The 15,160-nt window shown below is 43.8% G+C and overlaps 1 protein-coding gene across 1 annotated transcript in view; it reads left to right on the plus strand.

Moving 5' to 3' along the window:
- Window positions 1-15,160, plus strand: part of LOC122938326 (alkylglycerol monooxygenase-like) — a 184,247-nt gene that overhangs the window by 46,541 nt on the left and 122,546 nt on the right. The window contains exons 3-6 of the mRNA XM_044293765.1: window positions 709-775; window positions 5,447-5,512; window positions 11,018-11,097; window positions 14,701-14,835. Of these exons, the coding sequence (XP_044149700.1) occupies window positions 709-775; window positions 5,447-5,512; window positions 11,018-11,097; window positions 14,701-14,835 (348 nt within the window). The remainder of the gene's footprint in view (window positions 1-708; window positions 776-5,446; window positions 5,513-11,017; window positions 11,098-14,700; window positions 14,836-15,160) is intronic.

Consider the following 15,160-nt stretch of genomic DNA (forward strand, 5'->3'; position numbering starts at 1 on the left):
GGAATCACGTTTTTGCTCGGCAATTCGCATATTACGCGATCATTACCTTGTCAATTTTTTGAGTAGTGTCGTTTTACGGTATATTGCACACCAACACAAGCCGTGTCACAAATGACTGCCGCTACCAGCCTCCCTGAGAAAGTCTGAATATGGTACATAATGTGACACACTCACTCTGTCTCTAAAACCTAAAATTATAATGATACGTCTAACTAGCTATTGTCTTCTCCTCACTGTGACATAAACTCTCTGACACTAAACTATCAGGCTGACCTAGATGGACAGATGTATTTCTATACCCTTACATACTATATTGTTATGTAAGATCTTTCTAACAGACATATCCCCCCCAATGTACAAGCCCAGACAAACATGGCAGATCACGGCTGGGATCTCATATAGAGCCTATGACACGTTTACTGACATGTCTATAGCCCTTCGTGTTTGGCTGAGGTTGACTAGAAGGCATTATGGGGAATATACTGGGCAGGATCATGTGATCCTTATTTTTTTACTTCTTCTCTTACTTGTAGGCTGATATGTAAAATGCCTTTTTGAACGATTTGTGCATTCTGAATCCAAGGAATTTGCTAGAAATCAAAGTTTTGGGGAAATTTGTAATGAATTGAATTGATTCGCCCATCTGTGGAATACATAAACTCGTAAAGTTATTTCCTAATTACCATATCATTATGTTCTTCTATGCAGCTCATAAACAATCTGGGTCCGCTGGAACTGATCCTCAACACACCAAGTCATCATCGAGTCCATCATGGTATGTTCGTTCTTTCTGCCATTGAGGGAGGAATTATGGGAATACAAGGAATCCAAAGTTAAATTTAATGTGCCCTAAAGGGAGTCTGTCACAGCAGTTTTTACAAAGCTAAACTGCTGATAGCGCGAGGTAGGGACTAGAGAGAGCAAAGCAAACACACCATTTGTGGAGATTTTATTAGCAGAAGTATTGAGAATAAGAAGTATTCTGCCAGATTCTGCTCCTGCAAGTGCACTGGAGGCAAAACTTTACAGTGAAGTGCTCTCTGTATTGAGCTATTTCAGAGCATTTCTCCTGCTCTAGATGGTGTCTTAGTGGTCTCCTTGTTGGATGTTATAACTAGAGATGAGCGAATCGAAGTTAAAGAAGTGGAATTCGATCCGAATTTCAGGAAAAATAATAAATAAAATGGATGCTGAACGTGTGAGGACATGAAGCAGCAGCCAGCCAGCCCGGTCATGTCACCGCCCTATAAATAGCCTCAGACATCTGGGATTCAGCCATTTTCCAGTGTACTTAGTGCAGGGAGAGATGTCTGCAGACGCTAGGGACAGTGCTAGGAAAGACTTCATTGTGCTGGTGCTGCAGTCCATCCCTTTCCAAGTGGTGGACTCTGCACCTTTCAGAGAACTGATGGCTTGTGCCGAGCCGAGGTGGAGAGTCCCAAGTCGTAATTTCTTTGCCAAAAAGGCAGTACCAGCCCTGAACACACATGTAGAACAGAAGGTGGGCCAGTCCCTGAGCCTGTCGGTGTCTGCTAAAGTGCACGGCAGCGCCAACGTGTGGAGCTGTAACTACGGTCAGGGAGCATACATGTCTTTTACAGTCCACTGGGTAAATGTGGTTCATGCCCAGCCACACCAGCAACTCGGCCAGGTGACGACGCTTCTGCCTCCACGTTCTCAAGCCGTTGGTCCTGCAACAATGTCCGCCTCTGCCTCCTCATTCTCCACCGTGTCCTCAGCCTCCACTGCAGGGACAATTCAAAGTGCCCCTCCAGCATACCACATGTGCAGGCGAAGGCAGTGTCACGTTGTTCTGCACCTCATTTGCCTGGGCGAACTGAGTCACACAGGGGAGGAACTGCTCCGTGTCCTTCATCAAGAAATCGAATCCTGGCTTTCTTCTTGACAACTGAAAATCGGAACCATGGTGACCAACAACAGGAAGAACATGGTATCGGCGCTGGGTCAAAGGAGGGCTGAGCCATGCGCCCTGCATGGCACATGTGTTCATTCTGGTTGTCAAGCGGTTTCTGAAGACTTCCACCCATCTGCAAGACATCCTAATGGCCAGGAATCTTTGCATGCACTTCAGCCACTCGTAAACAGCAAAGTATCCCCTCCTTGAGCTGCAGCAGCAGAATGGCATCCCCCAACATATCGTAGGTTGATATGCAACATTTCCACCCATTGGAATTCCACCCTCCATATGTTGGACCGACTATACGAACAGAGAAAGACCATAAACGATTTTTTGATGATCCAAGCGGACAGGAGTACTCCCCTGTGTAACTTCGATGTCAGCCAGTGGCAGCTCATGCGTGACACCTGCTATTTGCTCAGGCCTTTTGAGGCCGCCACATTATTTGTCAGTCGCCAGGACTACGGGATGAACAATGTCATTCCGCTGCTTCATGTCTTGGAACAGATACTGGTAAATCAGGCTGGTCAGGGGACTGAAGACATGGTGCTTACATCTCACGGCCACATGAGCCCTGTGGGGGCTAAACTGGAGGAGGAGGAGGACATTGGAGCACAAGCAATGTGTAGCGAAATGGGTGGTTTTTCTACACAGATGACAGGAGAGGAAAAACAGGAGCAACCAGAGGAGCTACAGGGCAATGAGGAAGACGAGGCAGATGACGAAGACACACCGTGGCAGTATGTAGTGGAGATGGAGGAAGAGTCCTTCTGAGTCACTGGCACAAATGTCCCGATGCGTGCTCCCTTGCTTGCGTAGTGACAGCCGAATTGTCACAATTCGGCAGAGGGATGACTTCTGTCTCTCCACCTTGTTGGACCCTCGCTACCGTTCCAAAATGGGGGCCTTTTTTCCACCCGCTGATAGGGAGGACAAACTGAACTACTATAAAGACATCCTATGTAGTGAGTTGGCTGCTGCCTATCTGCGCCATCGTCCATCTCTTGCAGGTCTGACCGGGGGGCCCTCTGTGCTCACGTTCCACTGCTATGGACGCTGGGGTGGGGTGGCAGGAGCAGTACCAGTTCCATCAGCAGCAGCCTGAGTCTAGAGTCGCTGATGAGCAGCTTTTTTCACATGCCTAGTGAAGAAACTACTCACCAGAAGCAGCAGCTAGACCTGGAGCAGAACCTAAACCCCCAGGTGCTGGCATACTTGGACAGCACCCTGTCACCCCACGTTGAAGATCCGCTGGACTACTGGGCAGCCAAACTGGATTTGTGGCCGCAACTGGCCGAGTTTGCCCTGGAAAAGCTGTCCTGCCTGGCCACAGATCTGCTGCCTAGTGCTCCTTCTTTCATTCACCATCTTCAGCTGGTGCTCGTATTGCCACCCACCTCCCCACTCTGTTACCGGGTCACTCTGTGGTCTCCTCATGCTGCTGCCACTTCCACACTATGTAACCTTGCCATTCTGTGGTCTCCTTATGCTGCTGCCACCTCCACAGTTTGTCACTTTGCCACTCTGTGGTCTCCTGATGCTGCTGCCACCTCCACAGTATGTCACCTTGCCACTCTGTGGTCTCTTGATGCTGCTGCCACCTCCACAATATGTAACCTTGCCACTTTGTGGTCTCCTGATGCTGTCACCTCCACACTATGTCACCTTGCCACTCTGTGGCCTCCTCGTGCTGCTGCCACCTCCACACTGTCATTGTGCCACTCTGTGGCCTCCTCCTGAGGCTACTGCTGCTGCCACCTCCACACTCTGTCATTGTGCCACTCTGTGGCCTCCTGATGCTGCTGCCACCTCCACACTGTCATTGTGCCACTCTGTGGCCTACTCCTGATGCTGATGCCACCTCCAGACTCTGTCATTAAGCCAAGCTGTGGTCTCCTCATGCTGCTTTCACCTCACCACTATGTCATAGGGCCACTCTGTGGACATCTCATGCTGTTCCCGCCCTCCCCACTTCATGACTGGGCCACTATTTTGCCTTTCGGCCTGGCTGACATCATCATTTATTTTTACCCTTCTTCTTATTTGTCAGAAGGAAAAATGAGACGCACGACGGATCCTGTCTGTGTAGCAGCTGTAAGGCCTGTATGGTCCCATTAGAATTGGCTTGTGATTTGGTAGCCAAAAGCAGTGGGTACAAAACACAAAAGACATGCAAATATTCCATTCACGTTTCATCTCTGTTTTGGATCCACTCCTGTTCTTTTGGGCATTAGCAATACTGATGGATTACTGACCAAATGCTGACCGAGTGATGGCGGATGCTCAACAGACAGGATCTGTTTTTTGGGGGTTATTGTTCTGACGAATCAAATGAAGAGCAAAATAATCAGTGACGTCAACACAAACTTACTCCTGACACCCTCTCCATGCTGTTGGGGAGGGGGGCTCTACTTGTATAAGCGTTTAATAGAACAGGTTTTGTAGACATCTATGTGGAATCAGCTGACGACGGTGTAAAAGGAGTGCAATTCTTCTTGACGCTAACATTAACCTGTAGGTTCATACTTGAGTTATTTGGTCAGTTTTGGCCCCGTGACTGCCCAAATAAGTGAAGTGTGCAGTGATTCTAAGAGCGACGCCTGTCATCTGCATGTCATACTGACTCACAGTATTATTTCACTACCAAAGCAGACCCCCTTTGCGTGTTACTGCAAGGCAGTGTTCTACACCACTATACAGGCTCTCTGCCGCCAGGAAATAGCCTTTTTTAATGCGATTCGCCGCAAATAAATTCAGATCGAACCAAATTTTTTCCAAAAATTCGGCGAACCGGATGAATTTTTAAAAAATGCGCTCAAGAAGCATTACTGAACATAGTGCGTGGTTGTGTAACCCAGTGATATACCTCTCCCACTTCTATGCACACCATTGGCTGGAGGATATTCCTGTTTAAAGGGAATCTGTCATCAACTTTATGCTGACCTCACTGAGGGCATCATAAATTAGTGACATAAATGCTGATCTCAGCGGTGTGTCACTCATGAGCTAAATGTAAGTGGTTGCTGAGAACCAGCATTATCGCTGCAGCCTAGGCCTTGAAAAGAGTCAAATAAACCTGAAAAGAGTCATGGTTATTCATAATCTCCTGCTCTCCCACCTGCTGATGATTGGCAGTTCTCTCCTATACAGAAAGGGAGAAAACTAGGTAGAAGACGGTCAGTCATCAGCAGGTGGGCAGGAGAGCAGGAATTCATGAATAACCAATCATGACTCTTCTCAGGTGGTTGTGACTCTTTTCCAGGCCCAGTCTGCAATGATTGTGATGTTGTTTCTCGGCAACCACTTACTTGTAACTTATAAATGACAGACGTCTGAAATCAACTTACCTGTCTCTACTTTTTGCTGCCGTTAGTATGGGTAGCAATAGCATAAAGTTGATGACAGGTTCTTGTTAAGCATTCTCATGAGCTTATGTCACCTACCAGAGATCATGATGATGATGTCATTACCGTACTTTGAACAGTGTTTTTTTTAATGCAGATAACAATTATTATAAATTATTTACAGGTAGAAATCCATACTGCATAGATTCTAATTATGGTGGCACACTGATCATCTGGGACAGGATATTTGGTGAGTTTCCCTCTGTTTTATCTTTAGGCTCTCTCAGCTTGATGCTACTGGACCACACTGGACCAACCACCATAGAGCCATAGAGTGGACAAATGCTCCAGGCACATGACTTTTTTGCTACTTTACAGTGATGTCAGGAGTATTTTCTGATACAAGACTCTGATGGTATGGACTATACCACTGTACATAAGACGGCCATTAATTTCACATAGTTTAGAACAGGGATGCCCAACCATTGGCCCTCCAGCTGTTGCCAAACTAAAACTCCCATCATGCCTGGACAGCCTACAGTTATTAGGGCATGCTGGGAGTTGTCGTTTTGCAACAGCTGTAGGGCCGCAGTTGAGCATCCCTTAGATAGTTTTTTTTTCTTACCATGCCCTTTGTATTGTAACGCACTACTCTTCTCTACACATTAAAAGAAAAGTGTGTGCCAACACGTACCAAACCAGTGTATATCATTCGGTATGTGCACCTGGAGCTTTCTTGGCATACATCCCAAAAGTGAAGAAAGAAATCAGAGGTGAACAGAGTCTTCTTTTAGTTTAGTGCAGGAATGCTCAACCTGCGGCCCTCCAGCTGTTGTAAAACTTCAACTCCCATCATGCTCTGCTGTAGGCTGATAGCTGTAGGTTGTTCCGGCATGCTGGGAGTAGTTTTGCAACAGCTAGAGGGCCGCAGGTTGGGCATCCCTTGTTTAGTGCAACTTTGGAACTGGTTTGGGTGTTGTGGTCACTATAATGGCAGTATATCGCAGTCAGCCTTAGGGTTCATGCACAGGGCCATATTATGCCTCTGTACAACGTCTTCAGTGGCCCCATAGCAAATTTTTGAACAGGGCCTCCCAGGCAACTTCGCGATCGCCTCCTCCCATGAAACTCCCACTCCTGTGGATAGTCAGGATCGGCCGGCAGCCGCTCTGTCCGTTTCCTACAGTGTCACTGTACATAATGTCATTGTATAATACTGTTGAGGGGCCCTGGCAATAAATTATTTTAGTCCTCCTCCTGGGTGGGCCCCTTCTGAGTTCAGGCCCCAAAGCAGCCGATTCCCCTGCTTCCCCTATAGCTACGCCCCTGAACATCTTGTGGGGCCGCTATATGGTGCCCATACATATATATGGGGCGTTTATCTACGTTCCTAATTAGGATCACAGAGAAAAATAATCGTTATGCTCCATCAGATGCCATGTATATTGAGGAGTAGGGAAGCATTGGTCAAAGAGAGAATATCTCCATACATAGGGCACCAGACAGAGTCTGTGCAGCCTGCCTGTACTGCGGCCAGTGGCGACTCTAGGAACAATATATAGGGGGGGCACAAAGATACCACAGTCAAAAATGGGGGGGCACAAACAAAATAAGTATATATCAATAAGATTACAAAATACGAGTGAATTGCGATATGCAGGGATACAGTTATAATAAAGCAATTTACTTACAAAAGAAGCTACTCAGTCGTCTGCTGTGCCGTCCTCTGCTTGCATCCACGTATTCTTTCCCCTTCTTTCTGTCTCTCGTCAGTGCACAGGCACACTGTTATGGTGGATCTGTGGAAGACACACTGTTATGGGGGCATCTGTGGATGACACATTATGCCTCTCATTAGCCCTCATTATGCCTCTCATATCAGCCCCCATATCAGCCCTTATGCCTCATTAGCTCCCATATCAGCCCTTATGCCTCATTAGCCCCCATATCAGCCCTTATGCCTCATTAGCCCCCATATCAGCCCTTATGCCTCATTAGCCCCCATTATGCCTCTTATTAGCCCCAATATGCCTCCAATTAGCCCCCATATGCCTCCTATTAGCCCCCATATGCCTCCAATTAGCCCCCATATGCCTCCTATTAGCCCCCATATGCCTCCTATTAGCCCCCATATGCCTCCTATTAGCCCCCATATGCCTATTAGCCCCCATATGCCTCCTATTAGCCCCCATATGCCCCATATGCCTCCAATTAGCCCCCATATGCCTCCAATTAGCCCCCATATGCCTCCAATTAGCCCCCATATGCCTCCTATTAGCCCCCATATGCCTCCTATTAGCCCCTATATGCCTCCTATTAGCCCCCATATGCCTCCTATTAGCCCCATATGCCCCCATTTGCCTCCAATTAGCCCCCATATGCCTCCAATTAGCCCCCATCTGCCTCCTATTAGCCCCCATATGCCTCCTATTAGCCCCCATATGCCCCCATATGCCTCCAATTAGCCCCCATATGCCTCCAATTAGCCCCATATGCCTCCAATTAGCCCCATATGCCCCCATATGCCTCCAATTAGCCCCCATATGCCTCCAATTAGCCCCCATATGCCTCCTATTAGCCCCATAGGCCCCCATATGCCTCCAATTAGCCCCCATATGCCTCCAATTAGCCCCCATATGCCTCCTATCAGCCCCATATGCCTCCTATCAGCCCCATATGCCTCCTATCAGCCCCATATGCCTCCTATTAGCCCCAAATATGCCTCCAATTAGCCCCAAATATGCCTCCAATTAGCCCCAAATATGCCTCCAATTAGCCCCAAATATGCCTCCAATTAGCCCCCATATATGCCTCCAATTAGCCCCCAAATAGCCCCCATATGCCTCCTATTAGCCCCCAAATATGCCTCCAAATGCCCCATATGGCTCCAATTAGCCCTTATATGCCTCCTATTAGCCCCCATAATGCCCCCAGCAGCCACATTTTTTATAAAATAAAAAATAAAAACACTTACCTCTCCTGCTCCTGGACGGACGCCGCCTGCCATTTTCTCCTCAGTCGACTGTGCTCTAAACTGGCGCGCACAGCGTGAGGTCACAGAGCGACCTTACGCTGTGCGCAGCCCTGCACAGCCGACAGCCGAGGACCAGGAAGTGGTGAGTACAGAGCGTTCACCACTTCCTGGTCCTTCGGTACTAATGAGCGCTTCCATAATGGAAGCGCTCATTAGTATTCACTCTGGGGAATCAGCGGGGGGGCACCCGGGGGGGCAAGGGACAACATAGGGGGGGCAATTGCCCCCCCTCGCCCCCCTCTAGCGACGCCACTAACTGCGGCATAAAAGATAGATGAACAGCATGAGCCGGTAATTTGTATAATTCAAAGTTATAAGAAGATTGTAAAACCAATGCAATACGATGCATGATATTATATGGAACCAAAAGGGAGGGGTAATGAAGAAAGCAGTAATTGCAAATCCTTGACTCACAGTTTCCATTGTGTTCCTAATAAAAAAAATCTATTTTGTTTAAATAAATTGGCGGACAATCAATATTCCCTGTTCCGATACTGCTTCATGTTTAAAGGGGTTATCCTGTGATACATAATGATAACCTATCCTCAGGGTAAATTGTCATTATCAGATCGGCGGGGGTCCGAGTCCTGGAACTTCTTGCCGATCAGCTGGGGATCTCTGGTAAGCGCAGCCGGCTCTCGGCATCTCTCCCAAGCACAAGGCTGTACACAGTATGTGCTTGGTACTGCAGCTCAGCCCCATTCACCTCAATGGGGCTGAGCTGCAACTTGGCCATGTGACCGATGTATGGTGACATCACATGGCCTAGAAAGAGATCGGTGGGGGTCCCGGGTTTTGGATCCCCACCAATCTGATATTAATGACCTATCCTTGGGATAGGTCATCAAAATGTACTACCTGAAAACCCATTTAAAAGAGTTTTCTGTAGAGGTAAGGAATTTTTTATTTTTTTTTAAAGGACCCTAATAAGTTAAAAATTGAAAAAAGCAAATGGCTAAAAATTTTACTCATCAATTTGATACTGATCCAATTTGATTCTACCCAAGTCTATAGTGCTCCAAATGACCTGTATAACTGCGTAAGAATTAAATAACTCAAAATTCTGATTCAGATGCAACTCAAATTTTTTTAAAATTCAGGTATAATCTGATTCATTTAGAATCAATTTGCTCATCTCTATAGTTAACAATAAAAAAACACTTTGCGTTACTCAACTAATCGATCTCGCACCACTGCCATTCCGATGCCACCCCAGTTCCTTCTGCTTTCTATGTCCTAGTCCTGACTTGACACACAGGAAATGGTTGGAAATGTCTTCTCATCCAGTCACTGGGTGATGCAGGTCACGGCCATCTCCTGGTTGTTGAGTTGGAGAAGGAACTGGAGAGAAGTGGGGACCAGAGCAACATCGAGGAAACAATGAGGTGAGTCTTGTTCCCCCCCCCACCATTTTTACTCCATTCTCCTATATAAAAAAAATCCCTAGATAATCCCTTTAAGAACTGGTTTGGTGATTTGAAAAGAAGACTCAAGGACTTACCATAGATTTACTCAGCTTTAAAAAATATTTTCATTGGCAAATTCTTCTTTAATTAAAATGTCATCACATTTTACACATTTTACACAATTCCAATTTACACAATTGAGCAAATTTTTGGTGGCAGTTTTTACATTCACAAACTTAAAAGTGGCGCTGTACGTTCAGTAATCTTTTGATATGTCATAGGGACATATTAAAAGTTTTGATTGGTGGGGGTCTGAGAGCTGGGACCCCCACCAATCTCCAGAATGATTGGAGAGAAGTGCTTGCTTAGCACTCTGCCCTTGCTGCATGAGACAGGAGCGAGATAAGCCCATAGGCTTTCCATTGAGACCATCTCACTTCCTGTCCTGCGGAGAGGAGAGAAAATGCATTAAGCAAGCGGTTCTCTCCCCTCATTCTAGAGATTGGTGGGGGGGGTCTCAGCTCTCAGACCCACCACTAATCAGAACTTTAATATGTCCCTATGACATCTCAAAAGATTACTGAAATTACAGTGCCACTTTTAAGTTTGGGAATTATGTAAAAACTCTACAAAAAATTTGCACAATTGTGCAAATTGAAATTGTATAGAATGTGATTACATTTTAATTTTAAGAGAATTTGCCAATTAAAATATATATTTTTTAAAGCTCAATCTATGGGAAGTATGGTAAATCTATGGTAAATTTGGGAAACTTTTGATATATCCTGGCTCGCTATGACATATCAAAACTTTACCGAAAGTACAGTGCCACTTATATATTTTAAAATATATATTTTTTTTTTACATTTTCTATTCCAATTTGTATGGTATTTATTTTGTCTTTTATTATTTTCCTGAGAGTGATGCTCAGTATTCTAGTCATTTATCTACGAGCCCTTAGTGTAATCAGAGATGATTGCTCACGTAAGAGCTCATCAATATCCCAGCTAAGAGCGACCTGCGTCTGTAAAGTTTGCTGAATTATGATACTTGGCTCAAGCTGCAGAATGGACTCCTGGCTCCGGACTGACTGCAATCAGCCACATGAAATGATATATACGAGTGATAGATTACGCCATCCTATAAATACATTTTAAAGGAGCTAATTATACGCATTTGTTGACTTAACTACAGCAACACAGTGTCAAGAGAAAAGCCGGGAAATTAGGTAGATAGATGATGCGGAAAAGAAAATTAATTACCTGGATCTTTGTGTATTATTTCTGAACTTGATTTATTATTTTCTGCTTTTAAGGAACTTTTGTGCCGGAAAAAGAGAAAGTTGTGTACGGTCTGACCCACCCGATCAATACCTTTGAACCATTTAACGTCCAGGTAATTCCGGGATATTGGGATATTGTATGTCGTTATATAGTATTGTTTGTTACCTCTTCCCGCCAAAAAGAGTTCAAGAATGAGCACCGCCCCGCAACCTCCGTAAATCCAGTCATAATGAGTAGTGTTGAACGAATTGAACTCCACAAAGTGGACTTAGATCTGAATTTCAGAGGAAATTCGATTCTCTGCGAAGCCGAATTTCCTCATGCTCCGTGGTACTGAATCGATTTTCCCCGAATGCCGGTAAAAAATAGAAAAATATCATACTTGCCTAATCCGTTTGAGCACGAAGAGGCAGCCGCTATCTTGATTCAAGATCTGCCTCAAAATCCAGGGCGTTGTATCCCTGAAGGTAAGCTCTATTAGCATTGACATCACATACAAAGGGTAGGCTCAGTTGCTCTTCTGCAAAAAATAATGGACTATGCATGGGTGCACTCAGTTACCTCAAGTGCCTTTGATAGAGCAAGAAGGTCCTGGGTGGAGATTTCTTGAGCTAGGAACTAGAGGGCTGCATGCAGGTCTTCTGACACCTCTCAAAGTCAAAAGTGCCAAAACACTTCTGTGGCAGGGGAATTGGATGACAAAACAAATCTACAAAAATAGCCATGAAGGTGTGGGACTCCACATCAGGTTTTTATTTTAACTCAGAGTCCTTCACAGACCTTCAGGTGTATAATAGGAACAAACTTGTCCATTGCCATCATTGTTACATTAGTATCCATTTTTGTAAAACTGGCAACAGCTTAAAGGGACACTTCCATCCAAATGTTTTTTTTTATCACGTATTTGCAGCAAACATGTGAATATTCTATGTAGTTTTATGAAAAAAAAATAGATAGAATTGAATAGATATAATTTTTGAAGTCACCCAATGTATTCTATGTACTACCTCTCCTGACTCTTTAACTTCCCTTTTATTTGGTTTCTAAGCATGGCAAACAGTCTCGCTCAACTCCCTCAGTCAGACCATCATAGAGGCCAGAGAGACCCCTGTAGTGAGTCAATTAGAGCAATCTCCACCCACTAATCAATATAGTGCTCCTCTGTGGACATTTTTATTTAGGCCTATCAAGAGTACAATAGAGTTGCCACACTGTTGTCCTAATTACACACCTACTATTATCACAAGAATTATTCTTCAGATAGTACAACAGAATGACAAGATTTTGTACTTACGGTAAGTTTAATTGGCACAGTATTGCCAAAAGGAAAAGTATTCAAAAATTAACAAAAAACAAAAACAAAAAATAAATAAATAAATAAAATAAAAAAATAAATATATATATATATATATATATATATATATATACCTATCTAATGGAACTTTCCTTTTAAATGTAAGAGCAACGACTCAATTTTAATAATTAAAAGTTAGCAATAGGCTAATATTTCCCTCTCTTTACCCTCCTCTTTCAGTTTGCAGAGTGATGGGTAGAGATCACAGACTTTCTCTCAAATTGAATCACAGAAAAGTTGGGTTTGGTAGAATCAGAACTTTTTGATTCATTCAGTCTTATAACAGGATCAACATTGGTAAATTCACAAACAGTCTGTAAAATTTGAGTAAATTTAAAATTATTTTGACCCTCAAATTTTAATTGTCAAAAGAATCCCTCATAAATAGGAAGTTGAGACCCTCACCCCATACATGCCTTACGTCTAGATTCTAATGGGCTTCATTTACTATAATGGTGATCCTCAACCCTTTCACCGGTAAGAACTCCTGAAAAATGTTCCCAATTTCAGGAACCCAACCTCAAAGAAACTTATCAAAGGGGCAAGGAAGATTTAATAAAATCTGACCACATAATGGCCAATGACTATGTTGGTTGCCGCCATTTGAAACATCACTGTCTACCACCTCTGCTCTCAATATGATAGCACTTCTACTAGAGTACATTGATGGGACCCCCCTATAAGGTTTCAACACACTACATGATCCTCTAATCTTCTTTGGAGTCTTTTTGACTCCACTTTGGCAATGTCCTTACAGCTTAGGTGCAGCTGTGTAGGACTCCAATCTTGGATCTGAACGCTATTAATCAATAACTCTGCTGCTTGTTTATAATGTTCACTTGCTTCACTCTGTGTATATAACGTGATGACCAATCCTAATTAGCCATTCGGATCTCTCAGATGAGTTCCAGTTTGTGTCTATTCATCATCACCTTCCTTGTTGATTACAGCTCTGGATGAAATACTTACTCATTGCCTTGTAAAACGCTTCATTTACTGTGGGAAATGTGTTGAACTTCGACTCATGCTGATCCGCCTGGTGTTTATAAACATTTATTGAGCTGAAATTTTCTGCTCGTTTTTACTTTTTATATTATTTTAAAACAAAGACATATTTTTATAAGAACTATAAAGAATTGTGAAGATTCACAGCCTGTAAAAGACCTCTAATACACATAAAATAATCCACAAAAAAGCTGAGTCACACTGTAAATACATTATATTACTGACCCTGAACTGATCCTGAGTTGCATCCTGTATTATACTCCAGAGCTGCACTCACTATTCTGCTGGTGCAGTCACTGTGTACATACATTACATTACTTATCCTGTACTGATCCTGAGTTACATCCTGTATTATACTCCAGAGCTGCACTCACTATTCTGCTGGTGCAGTCACTGAGTACATACATTACATTACTTATCCTGTACTGATCCTGAGTTACATCCTGTATTATACTCCAGAGCTGCACTCACTATTCTGCTGGTGCAGTCACTGAGTACATACATTACTTATCCTGTACTGATCCTGTGTTACATCCTGTATTATACTCCAGAGCTGCACTCACTATTCTTCTGGCAGAGTCACTGTACATACATTACATTATTTATCCTGTACTGAACCTGAGTTACATGCTGTATTATACTCCAGAGCTGTACTCACTATTGTGCTGGTGGAGTCACTGTGTACATACATTACTTATCCTGTACTGATCCTGACTTACATCCTGTATTATACTCCAGAGCTGCACTCACTATTCTTCTGGCAGAGACACTGTACATACATTACATTATTTATCCTGTACTGAACCTGAGTTACATCCTGTATTATACTCCAGAGCTGCACTCACTATTGTGCTGGTGGAGTCACTGTGTACATACATTACTTATCCTGTACTGATCCTGACTTACATCCTGTATTATACTCCAGAGCTGCACTTACTATTCTACTGATGGAGTCACTGTGTGCATACATTACATTACTTATCCTGTACTGATCATGGGTTACATCCTGTATTATACCCCAGAGCTGCACTCACTATTCTGCTGCTGCAGTCACTGTGTACATACATTACATTACTTATCCTGTACTGATCCTGAGTTAAATCCTGTATTATACTCCAGAGCTGCACTCAAAATTCTGCTGGTGGAGTCACTGTGTACATATATTCATATTTGTTACAGCCTGTATTATACTCTAGAGACTCACACCATTCCCTGCTGAAAAGCTAGCTGCTTCTTTGAATTATAAGGGACCCAGCTTAGCTGTTAGGGGTTTATCAAGTTTGTTGAGTGTCTCCAGTATCAACTATCAGAGACATTCATGCAGGATGTAAACAGGTTTTATTATTTGTTTTATAGCTGCAGCATTGTGTCTACATTTGGAATACATTTTGGAGTACCCCAGGCTTCTCCAACAAACTATCTGTAATATTTAAAGGACCAGGGTGGGGACCTGGAAAACCTCGGCTTGGGCTTCCAGAAGAACTTCCAAAGGTAGGTTTTTACATTTAGACGTAGAATTTATTTTAATATTTTCATATAGACATGAACATTAGTGATTGATGTGTGCCATGTACAGGGAAAATCTTTTGCTATGTATTTAATTCATTTACAGTCACCGAGCTGCTCCCTGCTGCCTTTTGCAGCTGTTGAAGATTAAAGAGAGTTTGTCAGCAGTTCTGACCATGCTAAACTGCTGACAGCCCTCAGTAGATGCTAGTGGCACCAAGACAAACACACCTTTTTTGAAACTTTTCTCATCAGGTGAAGTGTAAATATGAAGTTTTATTCAGACACATTTTGCTCTAGTAAGTGCCCT

This window comes from Bufo gargarizans, chromosome 5 (genome assembly GCF_014858855.1).
Source record: "Bufo gargarizans isolate SCDJY-AF-19 chromosome 5, ASM1485885v1, whole genome shotgun sequence".
NCBI lineage: Eukaryota > Metazoa > Chordata > Amphibia > Anura > Bufonidae > Bufo > Bufo gargarizans.